Source organism: Sceloporus undulatus, chromosome 3 (assembly GCF_019175285.1).
Source record: "Sceloporus undulatus isolate JIND9_A2432 ecotype Alabama chromosome 3, SceUnd_v1.1, whole genome shotgun sequence".
NCBI classification, from domain to species: domain Eukaryota; kingdom Metazoa; phylum Chordata; class Lepidosauria; order Squamata; family Phrynosomatidae; genus Sceloporus; species Sceloporus undulatus.
The window spans coordinates 168,749,063-168,768,830 of NC_056524.1; the positions used below are offsets into that span (position 1 = coordinate 168,749,063).

Below are 19,768 nucleotides of genomic sequence, written 5' to 3' on the forward strand. Positions count from 1 at the left end.
GAACCAAATCCCAGTGGAGCCAAAAGCCCACGGTAAGAGGACATCTGAAGCTCAAATAGTCCCATATCATAAGTTCTGAACAGAACAAATCTTCGAAAGAATGAGGACATCTACATGTATACCCATGTATGTAAGTCCAACATTTTCATTCAAGAATTTTTATTAATGCTTGAATTGTTTTCACTGCAGTTATAATCAAAAAATAAATAAATAGTTGTTTCACACGCTGAAAGTCACATACTATCAATAAATGTAAACATAGCAGAACTAAGCCTACTACTCCATCCCATCAGTTCAAATGTTCAGTTCATGCATCATCCCAGATTGTTACACTGAAGTCCAAAAAGGCGGCGGTTTGTTTTAAAAGAGGGCTTTAAAAAAGTGTCTGTAAAAGTGAAAATCAACCAGAGCTTCAAAACTGCTCTTCTAACGGAGAGTGAGAACGAGGACAAGATTTCAGTTTCTCCTAAGTTAAAGGCAAAGTTGGAGATTTAGCCACAACTCTAGACAGAGGTACCAGGCATAGCAATTATTTTAATCAAGTTTGCCAAGGGCTGAGTTTCAACAATTAAATAATGGGGTCCCTTAATAATGTTTAATTTAACAGGTGATAGCTCATCTACATGACAGTAAGACAATAACCTCGTGACTTGTTTTAAATCATGTTTATGTAAACAGCTGCGTATTTTGTTTCAAAATGCTTTACCAAACTCTTTGCTAGCATCATGGTTCATCTTAGATTTTATTTAAAACAAAGATACAGATCTCCAACTAACAGTGAAATGTGACGGTGTCTTTTCTGTTTTTCTTTTCATGAGATAAGCCCCAATTCAGTTACAAGCAATAGTATCCTACTGGCTATTGGAGCAAATAATTTTATTACAAAAAACCCTTTTATTTACAAAGGAAAGATCTAACATGTGACTGTTTGCAGTGACTGGAAAAATTAAGTACATTTTGATATACACATACACAGCAAGTAAGTTTGCAAAATGTGAATACTAAAATTAGTGAACGTTAACTTTTAATCCCAAAAGCTGCATTTTTATTAAGATGGCAAAAAGTGGATCCAGAATTCTTATCAAGACTGTTCATTCATTTAAGAATTTTTTACTGCCATTAGAGAACCAGATCACAAAATATGTTTAGAAACAGCTTATTAGGACCACTGCCGGCTTTTCACACTGAATAGGCCACTGCAAGATGCAAAGATAGTTAATGTTCTCACGTAAAAACAGTTGCAGTGCGCTATGATTTTACAACTATAATACCAATTGAAACCTTCAAGGATCAATAGCGCTTATCAGCTTTGACTTGAGTGTTTCCGTGTCTGTATATTGTTGGAAGATCAAGAAGATGTGAAAATGTGTGAGCTACTGGAAGATGCCATCTCCACCTCCTGTTGGCTGGATAACAAGACTAAGAACTTTTCATTCCAAGTATAGAATAACGATCACTACCTGTCAAAAATACTATAAAGAAAAGAAAATTAAAGAAGAATCCAAGCATAAGCATCCAAATCTATCATATAATAGTGATGTAATATATTCTACTAGATTTTGATTCACTTTGCTTTTTAATTGATCTAACAAGTTCAAAGAGAAATGATATTGCAAAATTTTAAGATATTTAGGCCATTTAGTATATAGACACACAAAAGGACTATTAGTTAATTAAATGTTATAGACAATTCTTGGTCAGAATTTACAAGGACAGTGTGAATGCGTAACCATCTCCTTTATGCAGCGCTGTAGTGTCTCCCAAGCCCGACCCAGCCACCCCATCCCCACTTATTGGGCAGCAGACACTGCGACGGACACGGGTCTGTTACCCTGACTACAGGGAATCACTGACCAACAGTTGCACCACCACTTCTTGGAGAAAATTCCAGTGCGAAAGGCAAAAAAGGAGTGCCTTGTCAACAACTTCCCCTCACATGAGATCATCATGGTGGGGTGAGAATGTTAGTGAGCGCTTCCCATCAAAGGGCGAATAGGCCCTCCCATGAATGGCAGCAGCTGCACTTTTGGGCAAGTCACAGTCTCAGCCTCAGGGGAAGACAAAGGCAAAGCCCCAGAACACAATCCTGCCAAAAAACCCCATGATAGGGGTCCAAAACACAGTGCAGAAATAATCCAGTCTGAGACCACTTTAACTGTCCTGGTCAGTGCTAGGGAATCCTGAGAATGGTAATTTATTGTGGCACCAAGCACCCTGACAGAGCGGTTAAATGTCTCACAAAACTACAGTTGCCAGAATTCCCTAGCAAACAGTCCACAAAGTGGGCGCAAACTGGATTATTTCTGCAGCAGTTTTTGGACCAGGTTGCCATAGGTCAAGAAATGACTTGAAGGCACACAACAAACGTGTCCCCTAAAGTGGCGGATTGTGGATATGAACCAATCAAAAGGCCTAATTCTAGGTTATACATTTGCAGCTCACTCAGAGTCTGAATCCAGACTCCTTGATTTTAATTAGTTTCATAAATAGTTATGGATTATCTCAGTATAGAATGCAGGCTAGTTAAGAAAGTTGAGTTTATTTTGAATAAACTAAGTAATTCTTTGGAAACAGGGTATCAGGAAGTAGATACATGAGTTATTTAAACTCAAAGCAAAGAGAAACTTTTCACCTATATATGATAAGTCATACCAATAAACAAGCTGTAAGGTGGTTCCCACTGCTATAAGAAGGTTGTCTCAAACACTGCCAATTAATACCACCAACATGTGTCTGCATATGGCTAGGATGAACATATATTTGAATTAATGGGGTGCATCCAGAGTAAATTAGTTGAACTTAGAGCCACTAGAACCAACAGGGAAAATTAGTCTCAGTGAAGTCCCTCGGATCACAGTACAAACTGAGTTCACTAACTAGGGTCCGGAATAGACAGCCCTTTTAAAGCCAACATCCGGCAGCCTGGGAGTGCGGCATTTATACGCTGGCGTGCTCCGAAGCCGCCCCAAAGCCCCTTTGAAGGAGGGTGCCCGCTCAAACATGGGCAGCTTCAAAACCCTGCAACTGTGCGGCGTTCAGATGCGACCTGCTGCCAGAGCATCTGGAAACCAGTTTTGGGCTTTGAGACAGGGCTGGAAAAGCCAGGTTTTCTCTGCCCCAAAAAAGGAGCAGTTTTTTTCTGCTCCTTTTTCGGCCATCTTCAAGTCAGAATTGGGCTATGGCTGGTGTTTGCCAAAGCCTCAATCCGTCTTTGGCGGGGGCAACTTCAAGTCACTCCCTTCTTGCCAATTTGTCTGGCCCTTGTTGGGATATAACTGAATGTCTTGCACAGAAGGAACGTGCCAACCTCTCTCTGGTCCATCCCACAGTTCAGATTTGAGTCAACATGGCATTTTATTAGATCCAAAACAAAACTGTGTCAGCATCCCACTCTCTCACTGCCTGTTACATGTATATAGAGATCCAATGCAATTAAGTTTTAAGTTTGTATTGAGCTTAAAGAAGTCTTCCCTCAAAGAGAAAAAAATAGTATTGACTAGCCTATGCAGAGAGACAGTGTGGATAATGGCTCTGAAGAAATGGACTATGACTCTGGAGACCAGAGTTCAAATATCCGCTCATTAGGGAACCCAGTGGTGACTTTGGCAAGTCACACTCTCTTAGCCTCACAGAAAAGGCATTGACAATCCCCTTAGAACAAATCCTGCCATGAAAACTCTGTGATAGGGTCAACCTTAGGATTGTCAAAAGTTCGGAAATAACGAACTGGAAGGCACTCAACAAGAGTTAGAAATGAACTCTGTACGCTTTTTCTCCACATTGTTAAAAATAACAGCGGGAGACACTACACTACTTAGTTTATGTATGTCTATAGTTATCAGTATGTAAACTAAGTAGTGATCTTTTAATCTGACCCTTCAACTGACTTTACCAGGCAACTGCCAATTGGTCAAAGTAGGTCCATTTCAACTGATAGGGGGCACAGGAAGAGGATGTTTCTATTCTTTCTCCCACCAGCCAGCAAGGCTGCAACGTGGACTTGCACAGGAGTGCTGCGTATGATTGTTGCAGCCCTTGCTAGCTGATGGGATGTTGTGGAAATGTCATTTCGATGCAATCTGATGCCAGCTGGATCCAGCATCTGCCGGGGGAATCAGTTTTGGGAAGGAGTGCTACAATTGTGACTACACAGCATTTTGTGTAGATGATCAATTATGGATCCGTAATGCAAGGCTGCACATTCGGTAAGTACAATACCAAATTCAAGTCAGCATGTGTAAACATGAAAAATACATTTAAGAGGAAATGATAGAACATATTTTCAGCCTCCTGGAAATTTAAGTGACATCTCTATGTCTCATGATAGATCCTTTGTTTGAGATCACCATAATATACGGTCGGTCTTTTTCCATACCTCAAAGCGCGATTGTTCCTAGGTAAGGTTCCTCCCTCTCAAATCCCCTATTTAGAACAAGAAACTGTTTTATACTAACATAAACACAAAATCAGCAGTCGAACCTAAACAAGATGCTCACCTTCCTCCAGCACAGCTGCTAAGAGATGAGAAGGTTCTGGGTTTGCAGGAATGAGCTACCCAAGAATGGATTAACTTCCATTGTCATCCCACAACACAAGAGCCCACTGATCTAAATCTTTATTTAAATGTGGCCATTCCTTAGTATTTTCCTCAGTTCTTTCCCCCACCTTTGCTCCAGAATACACAATTCTTGTGTGTTTCTCCTCACAGAGACATTAATACATCTTCTTGGTTTACTCACCAGCAAGAGACTTGACTAAGTCTTGGAAGACCACAAACAAGCACTGGCCACATGATAACACCAGTTGCAGCATTGCATGTTTGTACAGTTTAGAGCTTTGTATAAAAAAGGTGACTGTAATATAATATGGACTCTCTCATACATTTCTTATTCTATGAAAGGCTGTGTACGTACACAGAACTGTTTCTTCTTTTCCATGGATAATCCATGGAAAACCTCCCAATAGTTTAATTGTTGGATGCTCTGCCCAGTATTTCTCCTTTGTATTGAGTATTCTAGGACAAACAATCAAAATGACAATTCTCCTACATTTACAATACAACCAACCTAGCAGTTCTTCATTTATTACAAATTACTATAAAATCATATTGTACCTTTCAAGAAGTGCAAAAACACTTCCTTTAAATAAAACATAGATCTGTCCGTCCGTAGTCCCAAACTCAGAAATCAGCAAGAACAGAACACTGATTTGTGTTAGGATAGAATAGTTGATGTGCACCATTATAAGAGGAATCAATTAACCAAGTATTTAAGGGGAGGCTGAATATAATCTGTAATAAATGCCAGTAACGGTGTCATATTCACCCTTAAAATAAAACTTGTAAAAAATAAGTTTGGCAACATTTATTAGCTTACCTAGGAGTAAGTACTCACCGAACTTAATAAGATTTACTTATGAGCAATATATATGGGACTCGTGATGGAAACATATTTTCTCTTCCTATTATGGTTCATCACATCAACACCCAGTTTATAAAGTGAAACCGAGACTGATGGCTCAAGTGCAATAGAGAGCTAGGGCCATTAAAAAACCATGTAATTCAGTAATTTGATTTGGTACTACATACACAGAAGATGTCTCAAAGGAAGAAATATATTTACATCTACCCCATTAGTCACTGAAAATATCACATTAATAAGAGTTTTATTGGTATAAAACAACTGCTAAGATCGGAAACAGCCACATACCTCTCTAATTCTTCCAATCATAGTTTTTGTGTTCCCAATCACCATTGCGTGCAGTTCACTGGGCTGGAAGAGCTGAAGAACTTTACCTCCACAAACACTTTGTGAAAGCCGCAGGGAATGCATCATAGAGAGAAGCCACAGATTTATTGAAGATATAGTCCACATAGGCATCCACGAACTCTGCCTAAAAATCAAATGAAAAAAAGAGAACTAGCATCTTTTCAAAAGATTAGAAATATCAACCACAATCCACTAAGAAAAACATTAAGACTATTTTATTGTCATGATATTCTATGCAGATGGCCCATGGTTAAGATCACAACAGGACTCCCCAGTAAGAATTCCAACTAAGTGGGAACAAGGGAATCGTTTCTGGACATAGGGTCTTGCTCCCAATGGGAAGCAGACAAAACCAGCCAAGGCTTCTGTCCATGTTCTGATATCAGACATCGGAACCAGCAATGCATTTTGTGTCTCCCAAACATGGCAAAAAAAAAAAAAAAGAATAATCCACAATTTGTTCTTTCGGTATCTTATTAGGGGAGTAACAAACTAGGTATCTGTTCGGATACCTGATGAACACACCATAAACGGAATATCCATGGTTTTAGCCACTGAGACTTGCATATGAAACAGTCAGAATGCACCACTCATTGCTTCATTCAATGTAATCCAGAATTCTCACATTTTTTGGCTTAGTGTGATGTGTGAACCCAGACAATGCTATTTCATACTCAAGCTCAAAATCACAGTTTATGAAACTGGCATAATTAGTTTGGAGGCCACAAAACCACCCTTCTCAGCAGCAGCCACTGTTGGGTGGGGGGTGGTTTTCTCTCAGAGGCTGGCATGGCAGCTGCACCAGGGTGTGAAAGACCTTCACAGGAATTGTCACCCTCAGAAACATTGGAACAATCCTCCAGCAGCAGCCGCGGCTGAATGGGAGGGAGGGGGTTCCTCCCTTCAGAGTCTGGCACAGCAGCTACGCTGGCTCTGAAGGGCCCCTAGAGGCCATGGAACTTACTCCCTCAGCAGCAGTCTGGAGGGCAGGGAAAGCTGGGGTCATGGCACTAGGTGATACCAAGGTTGTAACGCCACTGGCTGGGACCCAAACCTCTAAACAAGTTTCTTGTGTTTACAAAAACAGAAGCATTTTTGCAAGCTCTAAACAACAAAGATTTTGAACTGGCAGCTCTTCCACACTGCAGTTTGACATCACTTTAACTGTCAGGGCTCCACCCTGTGGAATACTGAGATTTGTAGTTTGGTGAGGTATTCAGCCTGGTCCTGTCACAGAGGTCTGGTCTCACTAAACTCCAAATACCAGGATCCTTAGAATAGTCATGGCAGTTAAAGGTGTGTCAAACTGCTTTATTTCTGCAGTATGAATACACTTAATGTTTAATCCAGTGGAAAACTCTGTCTCACAAGAGAGCTTTTTAATTCAGGTTTGAATTGAACATGAAGGTATTCCCTCACTGATAATTTAAAGTCAAAATGAATTCACTCTGTGTACATCTACTGCTATAGCTTACCTATTCTGTTTGACAACAGGAATATCGGAACCATTAGGAATCAACTCTTAACTTCTGTGGCACCAAAGTTTTCAACAGTAACTGTTTTAGAATATGAGAGTATATTTTACTTTTTGCTGCAGAAAAGAATCCACAGTGCAAAATAGGTTAGAAATGTAATTTGTACGAACCCAGTTCCAGTATTTAACAGAAAATATGAATTACACACACTAATACTAATAACACTGCAATTGAAAAGAATCAAACAAATTATTGAAGCTTACTGTAAAATTGAGACAAAAGGTATCCTCTATATCATTTCTGGGTAGTCCAGTAATTGCTGCATACTCCTGAAAAATCAAGAGTTAGCCAATCTTTTACTTCAGTTGCACAACACTACATACTTATTAAGCATTATTACCCTTATTACTTCACAGAACTGAAATGGTTTATATCCTTCCACAGTATTAGTTTAGGTTAACAAATCATAGTAGCCAAATATATATATAGTACTGTGGAATGGTGACCACATTGCTGAAAATCTTGATTTTCAGTAAGGCTTTAAAATATACTGTAAAAGGTTGATGATTTTTGGAGCCAGAATGAGCTCTTAACATCAAGAACAGACAAAGAATATTTTAGAACTTAAAAAGAAAGCACACAGAGGGGTTTTTTTTTTCCAGACACTTTAGTTGTATCTGTGACCTGTACATCGTGACACTGTGCAATGCAATCTATCAAGCCCCCACGGAAACAACTTCACACCACAAAAAGCAAAGTCAAAACTAACACACCATTCCAGTTAAAGCTGGGAGAAACAACAGAATAAGACAAGTCACTTAGTGTGACTGGTACAGTAAGGATCTACTTAATGTGGGAATAGACTGAGAAGCAGTATGTCCATACACCAAAATATTTATTTAAATTTTTTCAATGTATGTTGGGAAGCAGGTTGGTTTTGTTTTGTTAATGAATGCAGCCTTTTGGAGGCTGCACCACTTTAAATTGTTATTGTGTGGATGCAGTTTCAAGCAGCCTCTGTGAAAAAGCCATTTTGTGGAAAGAGATCTTAGGAATAAACACCAGTTTTTCTTTCAGGTGACTAATCAATCCTGAATCATCCTCCATTTAAATTTTTTTAAAAATTGCCCAAAGAAAGTAGGGCATCAGGAAGAAGATTACATCACAATCATTCTCCCTACTAATACATGGAAGGATATTTGCAAGGAGGAATATTCAATACTGCAAGTCTCCACTGGAATCTGAAGAAACACACGCTAGATACAGGTTTATCACATCAATGAGAGCTGAATCAGAATTCTTCATTTCAATCCAGGTGGTTGGACATTTCTGGAGAGTTGTGCAGGGAAGAGAAGGAAGGCCAGGGAGAGAAGGGTAAAAGACGGGACCTAGCAGCCATTTCTCCAATGCCTGGCTTGGTTATAGTGGAGACTGGAGCCATAACAGTCACAAGAGGTGAATGGAGAACCACGTGTGATTGTCTAAGCCACCTCTCCAGAGCACCTCAAGACATTCCCAAAAGCCAAGAAAAGGAAAATAGGCTGCCTGGAACAGGCAACCTACCCTCTCTAATTATCCCCTGCTGAGTTCATTTAATTTCATGGCCACTTCTGTGTTTCTTCTTACTACACCCTTGGCCTTCAGAGGACAGTGCGCCATGTCAAACATGGGCGCGCCTTACGCGGCTTTCAGCATATGCCGAAAGCCACACTGGGAAAAGGGTGGCATGTCCCATGGGGAGTAATGGCACATGCACCAATGGACGCATGGCCCGTACCGCCGCATGCACAAGCCCTAATAATTTAAATGGGGCTCAAGAAAGGCGGAATTCCTTTATATGCGGAGGGGTCCAGAACGGATCTCCTGTGTAAAGGAAGGGCAGACTGTAAAAATGACATTGACATTGCTTTACTAAACTAAATGTTGTTGAAAGCCACAACATGGTGTTTTAATCAAAAGAGCTACACGTGGTGCACAAATGCTAAACGAAGGCCCGTTACAGACCGCCTAAAAGTGGTTGCTCCGCGAGGGAGCCGCAGCAGCCAAACCGCACGAGCAAATAAAAAGCCCCAAATGGCGCTTCTTCCCACGGCGTGCATGATGCCCGCGAGGCGCCAACCGTGCACTCACGACGTCATAAGCGCCGCCGACATGCGGATGCTATTCGTCCAACACGTAATATGGCGGCGCCTGTGTGTATAGGGCGCCGCCATTATTACACCCCCGTCACATGATGGGTGAAGCCGGTGTGGACGCTAGGTCCCGGGCCCACCCCTATCACGTGATGGGGTCCCTCAAGAGCCCGTGTGTAACGGGCCAAGACAGATTTATCACAATAAATGACCTCAGCAAAAAGTAAGCAATTCTCCACACTAATTTAACAATTTAATTGGGAACTTCTCTCATACTGAAATACTCCTTATTTATTTGCACCACGCTACGGTGCAGATGTTATTTATGCTTTCAGCTGCAAATGCTTACCTGCCTACAGCAGGCATCAGCCTTTGAGGTCTTCCAGGAAGGCTTCTTATTGAGAAGCTTCTTATACAAAGCCAAAGGAAACTGAAGCTCTACAATAGTAAAATTAATATTGCAGCCCACAGACAACACCAATCAGATGAAACAAGTCCTATCTTCAAAGGTCTGTCAATAAGAAAGGAACATAAATTAAACAAATGTAATTAAAACAATATAATGCTAAACTATAGCACTATGTTGGATATAAACATGCCTAATTACATAAGTTATGACTTACTAAGTTCTTATGATATTAAGGGGCCTACTCACAAGGAATGACTAGACCATATCCTCCTGACATGAGTCCTAGTTTGGGGAAAGGGAAAAGTGGAATGAGACAGTAACAATTTAGTGTTGTGCCTCCCAAAACAGAAGGGGATGAGTCTGCCCCAGCCCCCCTTTTGGAACAGGTGAATACATTTTTAAAATTTTTCTAAAGACTTCCATGGTTAAATTTTCCAGGTCTGTTCTAATTCTTGAGTTTCATTTTGCTTAAAGAATATGATGTTGCTGCTTAAAAAAAATACTAATTTACTATATCTTAATTTTACCATGCGAGCTTGCTAAAAAGAGAGCAGGTTTTAAATTCCAGGATATAAATTAATGAAAACTCCATATACCTGTGCAATATTGTAACTGAAACACAAACACTGGTATAAAGGCACTGCCCAACTGTACACAACTACAGATGAGTAAACAAGTAACATGAGCCACAAAACACCCAACACAGACACAGTTGTGTTCATGCATGTGTCTACTATAGTGAAGGGACAGCTGGAAGGTAACTAAGAATATTTATTTATTACATTTCTTAGGACAACTTTTGTCTTTAAGAAGGGGGCATAAAGTCTTATAAAAATGTATTAAAATTAACAAATATAACCAATGGAAACTATTGATCTATGATGTGAAATTATTAAACACCTTTGCTTCTTCCCAACACATTACATACTGTCTGAGAACCAAATGAGTCTGGAGTCTCATTATACCTAAACATTCCATACTTGGGGTCTAACAGCTCTCCTCATGATAAGTAAGAAAAATTCCTTGCGAACCCCTCCTGCATCAACAGCTCTTCCCCTACAAAATACCTAACATTGACAATGCAGTGAGCAAACTACATGTAAATAAATTAGACACACACATACATGTTACTTAGATAACAAAATGCTTAACAACAGGCAAATCCTCAAGTAATATTGGAAGGTTGCAGTACAAAATATTCTTACATTTGCACATAAAAATGCAATCTGTGTAAATGAAAAATGCTCATTTCTCAGCATGTATGGCTCTGTGCTGGTGGTTTGCCTGCTTGTCTCACTGGTCAAATATTGGGCATGTGGACAAGTATGTCTATCATGGCCCTGGGGTAATCTTTAAGTTTGACATCTGATGGACAAATGCTGAACAGTAACTAAATTATAGATGTGTATAAGGCAACAACATATTTTTTTGTGTGTGGTGTGGTGGAGCGGGAGAGAACAGATAGGCAATCTCATGATTTGTGTGGCTGGGAGGAAGGGATTGCTAAATACTTTTGTTGGTAGTTGTTTTGCTGTTCAAAATTCCACTTCTGTGCCTCCACCCTGGGATTCTAAATGAATATTTAAAGGTGAATGGTTGGGGGAGGAGAAGACATGTTAAGAAATCTTTGGTCAGATACAAATCATAAAAGATACACATGCAGAAACTGTACCTTGAGAGGTTTCTTGTAATCTACATTTTTTGTTTTTTCTAGGACTCCATGGCATCCCCGACAATATTTTCTCTGCGCACTTATAAGATCAGACATGGATTGACAGATTCAAATACTGGGAGAAAATAGATGAGAAATTCTGTCTGGGAGCCTGGTCAACAGCCATCTGGGAAAACCAAGTAAAAACCTTAGTGGTAGTAGCAACAGTAATAACCTCTCTGGGTGCATGATAAGCTAATATAAAGAGAATCTACAATATCTACTACATATTCCTGGTTTATATTTGCACTAATGCCATGTTTCTCAAACTTTTGATATCTGAGAAGCACCTTTTTTTCCCAAAAAGGACAATGGGCAGATGTTCTCTCTGCAATTGTGGGATAATCCAATTAATTTTGACTCCTGGACCTGTTTCCCCCTCTTGCCCAGTAGTCAGGGCTAGGAAAACACTAATGCTTTCTAGGTAACAGTAGTTTCAAAGGTCTGGAAATGGGTATTTTGGGAATACATGATAGCTGAAGGATTCTGGGAGTTGTGGTCCAAAAAGTAACTTTCCAAACTCGACAGTTTTAGAGATTGCACTCAGAGTATGGTCAGGCAAGGGGCTACATATTTTATTCTGTTAAAATTGCCAATCACTACCGACTTGAGGGGAAGGTGTGGTGTCGACAAAAGATAGGAGAAACTGCAAAGATTTTTAAATTCAAACAGACTTCAGAACTAATCCAGTTTGACATCACTTTAACTGCCATGGCTCAATGCTATGGAATGTTGGGAACTGTAGTTCTCTGAGATATTCGCTGTCGAGAACTCTGGGTGTATAGCAAAAAACAACTTCCAGTATTCATTGAGCCATGGCATTTAAAGTGGAGTCAAAATGGATATTTCTGCAGTGCGGATGCAGCCTAAATCTGAAGCGCATCAACATGATTGCATAAATGGCTTTTCTCTATGCAAGGAAAGTATGAGAAAACACCCACTTTAAGTTTACCAATCAAGAAATACTCTCTACAATGTTCAAAAATATTTACCTGCATCTGTAACACTGCATCTGTTTGCAAGAGGTTTTGTCTTTGCCTGTGCATCAAACACAAAGGGATAGGTGCAATTGTAACTGGCAAATCTGCTAGCTGGGAAGAACATGAAAAAAACTGTTAGTGTTCAGTATTGGCAAAAAAAGAAAGTCTAAAACTTATTCAATGATGAAAAAATGTGTCAAACAGGAAGTTTTAAATGTTATTATGTTTCAAAATATACTTGGCAAATATGCATTTTTGAAAATACTGGGGTTTTTTAAGGCTTCAGAATGCTTAACACCATTTTTTATATGCAATCTGATCTATTTAGTCAGAAGATTCAGTGCTGGCTCTGTATTTCAAAATTAGACCCATTTCAAGCTCACAAACAAACCTGATTAAGCCAACACTTTGTGTCTAGTTTCAGAACCTTACTGCAGAAATCTGGTAACTTCTTACCCTCATTTAATCCATGGCTGATATCCTACTACAGCAGTTCACAAAGGCAGCAATAATTAAGAGGGGAAAGCACTGTTTATTTTCTGTTATCCTCACTTATCACCACCATAAAAATATCACTCACTTTGTTGTTCTTGTCTAAAAAATGCAAAGAAGCTACAACCTGAACATTGTGCATGAAGAGCAAAGTGTGGAGACTATGTTCAAGTAAACTTCAGGAAAAGTACATGGGTGCCACTGCACCAGCATCTGAAAGAAGGCATGGGACCTGTACCACAGCCATACCTGGCATTAAATACCTGGGCAGAACTTAGTATGGCTTCTGTACCTCCTAGGTGACCCTCACAAAGCAACCTCCCCTGCGTCTGGCCTGCACAAGCTATTTGGGCATGGTTGTAGTATATCTCTTGCCAGGATGCCATTCAGCTTTCCATTAGCCTCTTACACTTACCAGCCTCATTTCGGTGATACATTTTGGTTGTGGCCACCCTGCCTTCAAGTAAAGGGGACAAAGTTTCACTCCGGAGGACACTACAGTGAGACAAAAGTGTCCTTTCTGAACTATGCTGAGCTTAGATGAGAGCTACTAGACACGGAGAAAGGACAAGTAAAAGCCTCCCCCATTTTAATATGTCGGCTCACTCAAATAAAAAAAACAATTATTCTAACTTCGTCCTGGTCTATCCCAGAAGCGACAGATGATTGTAAAAACCGTGAAGGGGTGGTGGGGATTGGGTTGTCGGGGCAGGCTGTGAGTAAGAGAGGGGGGGCTAGACGGGAGTTTGGGAAGAGTGGTGTTGGTGGTATGGGATATTACCGGAGTTGAGGGTTTCGGTGATGATGGGAGGCGTGGTGGGGTGGTTGTGGTGTGTCTAGGGAAGGCAAGTGGCACACTACAATGGAGTAGGGGAGGGGTGAGGGCGGTGGAGGTGCAGCGTGTGGGGGGTAGTGAATGGGCGAGGCCTAAGTAGTATGGGGGCCGGCGGAGGGGGGAGCAGGGGGGTGGGACGCGGGTTGGCAGAGTTTATGTGTGGGTAGGTGTTTGGTGGATATAAGGGGAGCTTTTGCGGGTGGGTGTTGTCATATGGCCTGAGTGAACGCTGAAAGAGGGTGTGGGTTGGGTGTGTGGTGGCGAGTGCTGATGGGGGGTGTTGTGGGCGGGGGTAGGGGAGTGCGGTGCGGGGTTGAGATTGGGGGGTTGTGGGGAAAAGGACATGGGTAGGGTGGCGTGGGTTGTGGGTCATATGTCGCCGTGCGGGGTGTGGTTTCTCTCGGGTTGTGGTTTGGGGGTGGCTGGTGTCGTTAGGGAATGAGAAACCGAAACTGAAATGTCCTGTGGGGGTCGGGTGGGGGCTGTGCTGTTGTCGTATTGTGGGTGTGTTGTTTCGACTGGGTTTTGGGCGTCAGGGTGAGATGATCTGTGGCGGGCGACCGGGGTGTATTGCACAAACAAGAAACATGTATGAGTAGAATCCAGGCATAAAGTGAGGCCAAGAAGGCGATCACCAGAATGCGCATGAGTCTTAAAATGGTTACTTAGGTTTGATAATGATTTAGGAGAGCAGCACCTTTTTGTTCGTTTTGGGAACACTAGTGGGTTATAAAGAGAACAGACACAAAACAGATTTCCATGAACAATTGCAAGGGTGTGATGTCAAATGCGGGCAGCCATCCTCTCATAGGGAATATACAGCTGAGTAAGTTGTGAGTGTTGTGGTGTGTGGGAGGGAGAGGCATTTCTTTAAAGAGAACTTACATGTGATGCAGGCTTGTCATTCACGAACAACGGGATGTCCGAGTACCGTGTCACGCATTGTGGTTGTTGTTGTGGTGTGTAAGGTGTGCAGTAGAGGTAGTAGTGGTTTAGTTTCATGGAATACGAGAGAGAGGGCACGTCTCATCTCAATGACACAGGACAAAAAAAGCGGTGGCACCAGACAAGCGGGGCACAAAAAGAAAGCAAACTGAAAGACAACAGCGCCAAATCAGGAAGGGGCACAGGGCAGCATACTGGCTGGGACGTTAGAGTCATGAAGAGGGCACGGAACGACGGGGGGGCAAAAGAGAAACCAACAGGACTAGAGTCATGATCGATAGCAGACGCCAGCGGATAGATTAAGATGTGTGTGTGGGTGAGCAAAGAGAAGCAGCAACAAGTCCCAGACGCATGGCGTGTCTGTTGGAGGAGGCTGGATGGAAGTGGAGGCCACAGGGTTCGACAACAAACAAGCAGAAACACAAGGCGGATACACGCGATGCGCGGTGTTCAAGAGTAAAAAAAAAGGAGGCGCACGGCGGGGAAGGGAAACACCCCCCGCAGCTCAAAAGAGCAGAGACAAAAGAGAGGAAGTACGAAGAACAAGGGGCGGAACAGGAGCAGGGGGGGGAAGCACACGCAAAGGGGAGACGCAGGCCCAAAGACGGAGAGGCAGAGGGGGCAGGACAAGACAACAGAACAAAGAGCGCGCGCGCGGCACCCGAGAAGAGCACAAGCGGCAGAAAACACCGCAGCAGCATGCAACCCAGCTCTGACCACGATTCGTCGGGAGCAACAAGGAAACGGCAAGGTGGGGGGGCGAAGGCCAAAAAAGACCAGAGGAGCGAAGAGAAAACCGGGGGGGCGGAAAACGCGGGGACGACAAGGACAAAACAAAGAAGACGGGCGGGAGGAAGAAGCCCAACCGACAACGGCAGAGCAAACGCCCAGAGACACAGCCCCGGCACCAAAGCAAAGCCCAAGGCGGAGACCGAGCAAACACAAAAGGCCCGGACGGTGGGGGGGCAAACAAAGCCCGGGAAACAACGGAAGACGGAACGAAGGAGGAGGCACTAACACGGGGCAAAGCACCCCGGCGAGGGGGACCGCAAGAAGGCACACAACCCTCACCCGAGAGGCATAAGGCGGGCCCCGACCACAGGCCCAGGCAAACAGAAACGAACAGCACACACGAAAACGCAGCAGCAACAGCACCCCCCACAACACACGCAACCCGAGAAAAATGTCCCGCGCCACGGGTGGGGGGAGGCGCCGACCACATTTTACCGTGGGTCGGGCCACATGGAGGCAAAAAGTCCTGGCCGACCGGGCCCCCAGCGTGGCGTTTTGCCATCCCTTTTCCCCCATCTGTATCCCCCCTTAGTTCCCAAAGCTTAGTTGCTCATTTTGTATGGATGCAATGGACAGCATAATGTTTCAGAAAAAGTTCACTGAACTACATCGTTCAGGAAACTAAAAAACCAAACAAAGCAAAACACAAAGCCTTGTATCAGAACTGAAAAGAAAGTGAAGAACCATTCCCAAGAGAAAATCTGTCTCAATGTAAAGCTATTACTGTATTCAATTACTTCTGCCTGCAGAAAGAAATACCATAAATGAATACTCCCTGCTGAGAAGAAATCTGTAGCTATTAAAAAGTATACTACCAGATAATGTTCAGACCAGTCTCTCCAAAACTTAGGTTTTCTGCATTTGTGAACTTGTTTTATATACTGGGAGCGCCAAAAAAAGTTATCCACAGCAATTTGCCATGACAGAATCCAAATACATATTTAAAAACATGGTGCAAAAAAATAAATGGGGAAATTTACCATTCCATATGCTTGCTGCTGGATCCAGTTGAAGTAATCATTTCTTATGTCTATCAAATCCTGTATTTCATGTATGTAGAATTTATCATACTGTATGATTTGCCCACTTCTTTCATTTACCTAAATTTTAAGAAGAATATGATTTGTCACTAAGAAATACTTTACATTTCACTTCATTAGATTAAGACTAATATGGAATAACTTGTATGTCAGCCTAATCTCTTTACAAAGAATAGACATTCAGCTAAATTGTAGGGAGGGAAAGATGTTCATCTATAAAGACATGACCCTTTTCCACAAATGTAACAAAACTGGACAAATGTTTGAGTGCAGAACATTTTAACCCTTGATAAAATTATTCATCCAATGTTTTACTAACCATATAAGCATATTTTCCCCCCAAAATGAATGACATCAGATCCCATTTACAGTATCTTTTCATATCTAGCCAAGATTTGGACTTTACCATTTGCAGAACATTTCTCATCTTCTGAATACACTGCAGGAATATAATAAGCAGTCTATTGTACAGTATTGCAAACTGTATCATCAGTAAGTATCCATATTAAAGAACTAAAAGACAAAAACACCTTCAGGCATTTATGACCAGATTATGGCTACAAACATGTCAACAATGTGGAGAGGAGAACTGGTTCTTTCTGAGAAAAAAATCTACCATCAGAAGGAGGCACCTAGTTTTTGAACATATCTGAAACTGACAATTTATAATAGAACAGTAACAAGCTAAATTGTATTGCAGATTGCAGCAGAAAGGTGGGGTATAAGAATAACATTTATTTATTTATTTATTTATTTATTTCAAAACACAATTTTGTATTGTTACCTGCAGCCTGGGAACAAGGCTGCTATTTAAAAAATAGGATTCTAGGGAGATATTGGTAGCTCTTAGTTATTAATAATCAGCTAATGGTATACTGTACTGAATTGGGATCCATCCAGGTGTACTTAGAATAACTTATCCTGCTCTGGATTTGCCCTTTGCTTTTGTAGGAAAATATTACTGAAACCGGCTGGTATTCACAACATAAATGTGGACTCAATTTGTCAAACTAGCTCTACCCTTCAATTTGTGACATTTATTTTGGTTCTGATTGTTATGCTATATTAAATCCAAGTAAAGTTTTGACTTCTCTTAATGAAAACACTAAGAAATGTTCCTTCCAGCAATACATATATGGATATCAAACAAATACCAATGGCCCCAACAACTAAAATGCACAGAGTAATAATTCTAGCATTAAAACTGATATACAACGTAAGTCAACTAGATTAATGACACAACAAATCTGACAAAATGCCCATCACCTTACAAATAAGGATATAAATTTCCAAGACATACCCTGTGCAAAATTTCTAAAACTTTGAGAGAAGTGTGTAGACAGCTAGTAAATATTCTTTGCTCTGAAGCAGGGATACCCATCTTGTACAGTTTCAGAAGGTGAACAACAACATCTTTGTAAAGTTCCACTATTTTGAGGAATAATGGAGGTTCCAAAACCGACCACCAGTTTTCTGTTAAAAAGAAGGGAAAACAAATCTATCAGTTATAACACCAGATAAAAGTTCTGAATAACTTAACTGAGGTCGTATAAAATGGATGAAACCAGTTGTGTCCTTAACAGTAGAATGAGTTGTCCAACCCATGTACCTCCCAAAAATGTGAATCAAGGGTTAAGTAACACCTCCAAAGCAGATGTGGTGTCAGTGCAGAAAAGGGAACAAGGGAAATTCCCATTGCATTGAAGGAAATCCATTCATACAGTGTTGAATGTCACCCAACATTATGTGTGTCTCAGCAAATCAGTTGTTTAGTATTTAGTGCTTAATAGTGGTATACATCATCCAGTTATCCACTTTACATTTACACAGTTTTAAGTGGAAGTTCTTTGGTTGAGAAGTAAAGAAAAATGAGCAAATGTGTATTAAATAATCACAATCACAATCTCACTATGGAACCTTGCCTCTAGTAACATCCTGTTGACAGAAGAATGGCAAAGCTTAGTCCTCTTTGTAGTAAAGTCCCTCAAACAATGGCAAGAAACTCTACAGCTCAGAATGCAATTTATTAAATAATGAACACAAGAAGAGAACTTAAGGGATATAAAATTAGCTTCATTCTACTCAAAATGTAAAAACACTTGAAGCCAAAAATTATGAATTTGTATCATATTTGCAGGTTGACAGTATTTCTCTTTCATACATTCAAAGGTATACATGCAACAACACTTCCCTTTAGTAGTGCAATGAACAGAAGCTGAAAAAAACCATAGTTTGAACTGACTGTAAGCATAGTTTGAAAGATCATATTATGTTTACTGTTAGGTTTGCATGCTGCTACATCTTTGCAGCAGATTAACACATAAAAACACACACACAAAAAAGCTTACCAAGTACTTTCAGTGGAGCTTTTTCTAGATTCACAATAGCAGTTGCAAATGGAATAGCTAGTGTCATGTAATTGTTTGCATCACTCATTAGTGGGCATTCTGGCAGGGTTAGAAACAGTCTTAGAGCTTCAACATCAGGCAAGGAACTAGTCAGTTTAGGAATAAGGTTCTTCTCCAAACTAGCTGCCACCTAGGAATGTTGTGCAAGATAAATTCTACTTTTAAATTAAAAGCACTGACTATGGAAATAAATCTAAAATTATATTTTAACGTAAACTTTATTTATATAAAAACAGTTTTTAATAATAATCACATTGTTTTTTAAACAGCTAGTTTACAAGAATGATAAAGGTTAATGACATTATGGATATTCATCTCTGCTTTAGAATGTAACACAGTCATAATAGACATACTCATTGGCTGTGTCTGGATGTAGTAAAAAGGCAGTTTGTATGGTTTGCAACATAAGCTAGGATCCTGCTTGCAGACCACACTTCTTTAACTAGCTTCAAAACGGAGTTGAAAACCATCCTGTTCAGAGAAGCCTTCCCAGGCATTGCATAATTGTGGCTTACCATCTGATGTTCTTTTAGTGCCTGTTTATCAAACCATTTCCTGTATTGCTATGTATTGTATATGTATTATCCTACTTGAGAGTATGTATTTTCCCTGGATGAAGATTAACCTTCCATTTTGAAGCCAAGCCCTCCCTCCAGTCCATCTGCCTTGGTCCAGGCCTCGGAGGTAGAGGGGGACTGCTGGACCTCTTACCCGCTCCCTCCACCACTCCCTTCTCCTTCTGTGTCATGTCTTTTTAGATTGTAAGCCCGAGGGCAGGGGA

General features: G+C 41.0%; 2 protein-coding genes across 13 annotated transcripts in view; one reads left to right on the plus strand and one right to left on the minus strand.

Annotated features, from left to right (window-relative positions):
* The window catches only part of TET1 (tet methylcytosine dioxygenase 1), a 646,721-nt gene that overhangs the window by 186,728 nt on the left and 440,225 nt on the right, over positions 1 to 19,768 (plus strand). The window lies entirely within an intron of this gene.
* HERC4 (HECT and RLD domain containing E3 ubiquitin protein ligase 4) overlaps positions 1 to 19,768 on the minus strand; it is a 59,301-nt gene that overhangs the window by 14,408 nt on the left and 25,125 nt on the right. For 11 of the 12 annotated variants that reach the window (XR_006103006.1, XR_006103007.1, XR_006103009.1 and 8 more), the window contains 3 exons: positions 18,928 to 19,117; positions 17,880 to 18,052; positions 16,520 to 16,639 (listed from right to left, as the gene is read on the minus strand). Coding sequence is in view for 8 of the 12 variants with exons in the window: in XM_042459345.1 (XP_042315279.1) it covers positions 16,520 to 16,639; positions 17,880 to 18,052; positions 18,928 to 19,117 (483 nt within the window). In the remaining 4 variants the exon portion in view is untranslated. Of the gene's footprint in view, positions 1 to 12,932; positions 12,957 to 16,519; positions 16,640 to 17,879; positions 18,053 to 18,927; positions 19,118 to 19,768 lie in introns of all 12 variants that reach the window. The other variant, XM_042459347.1, reaches the window with a different exon arrangement.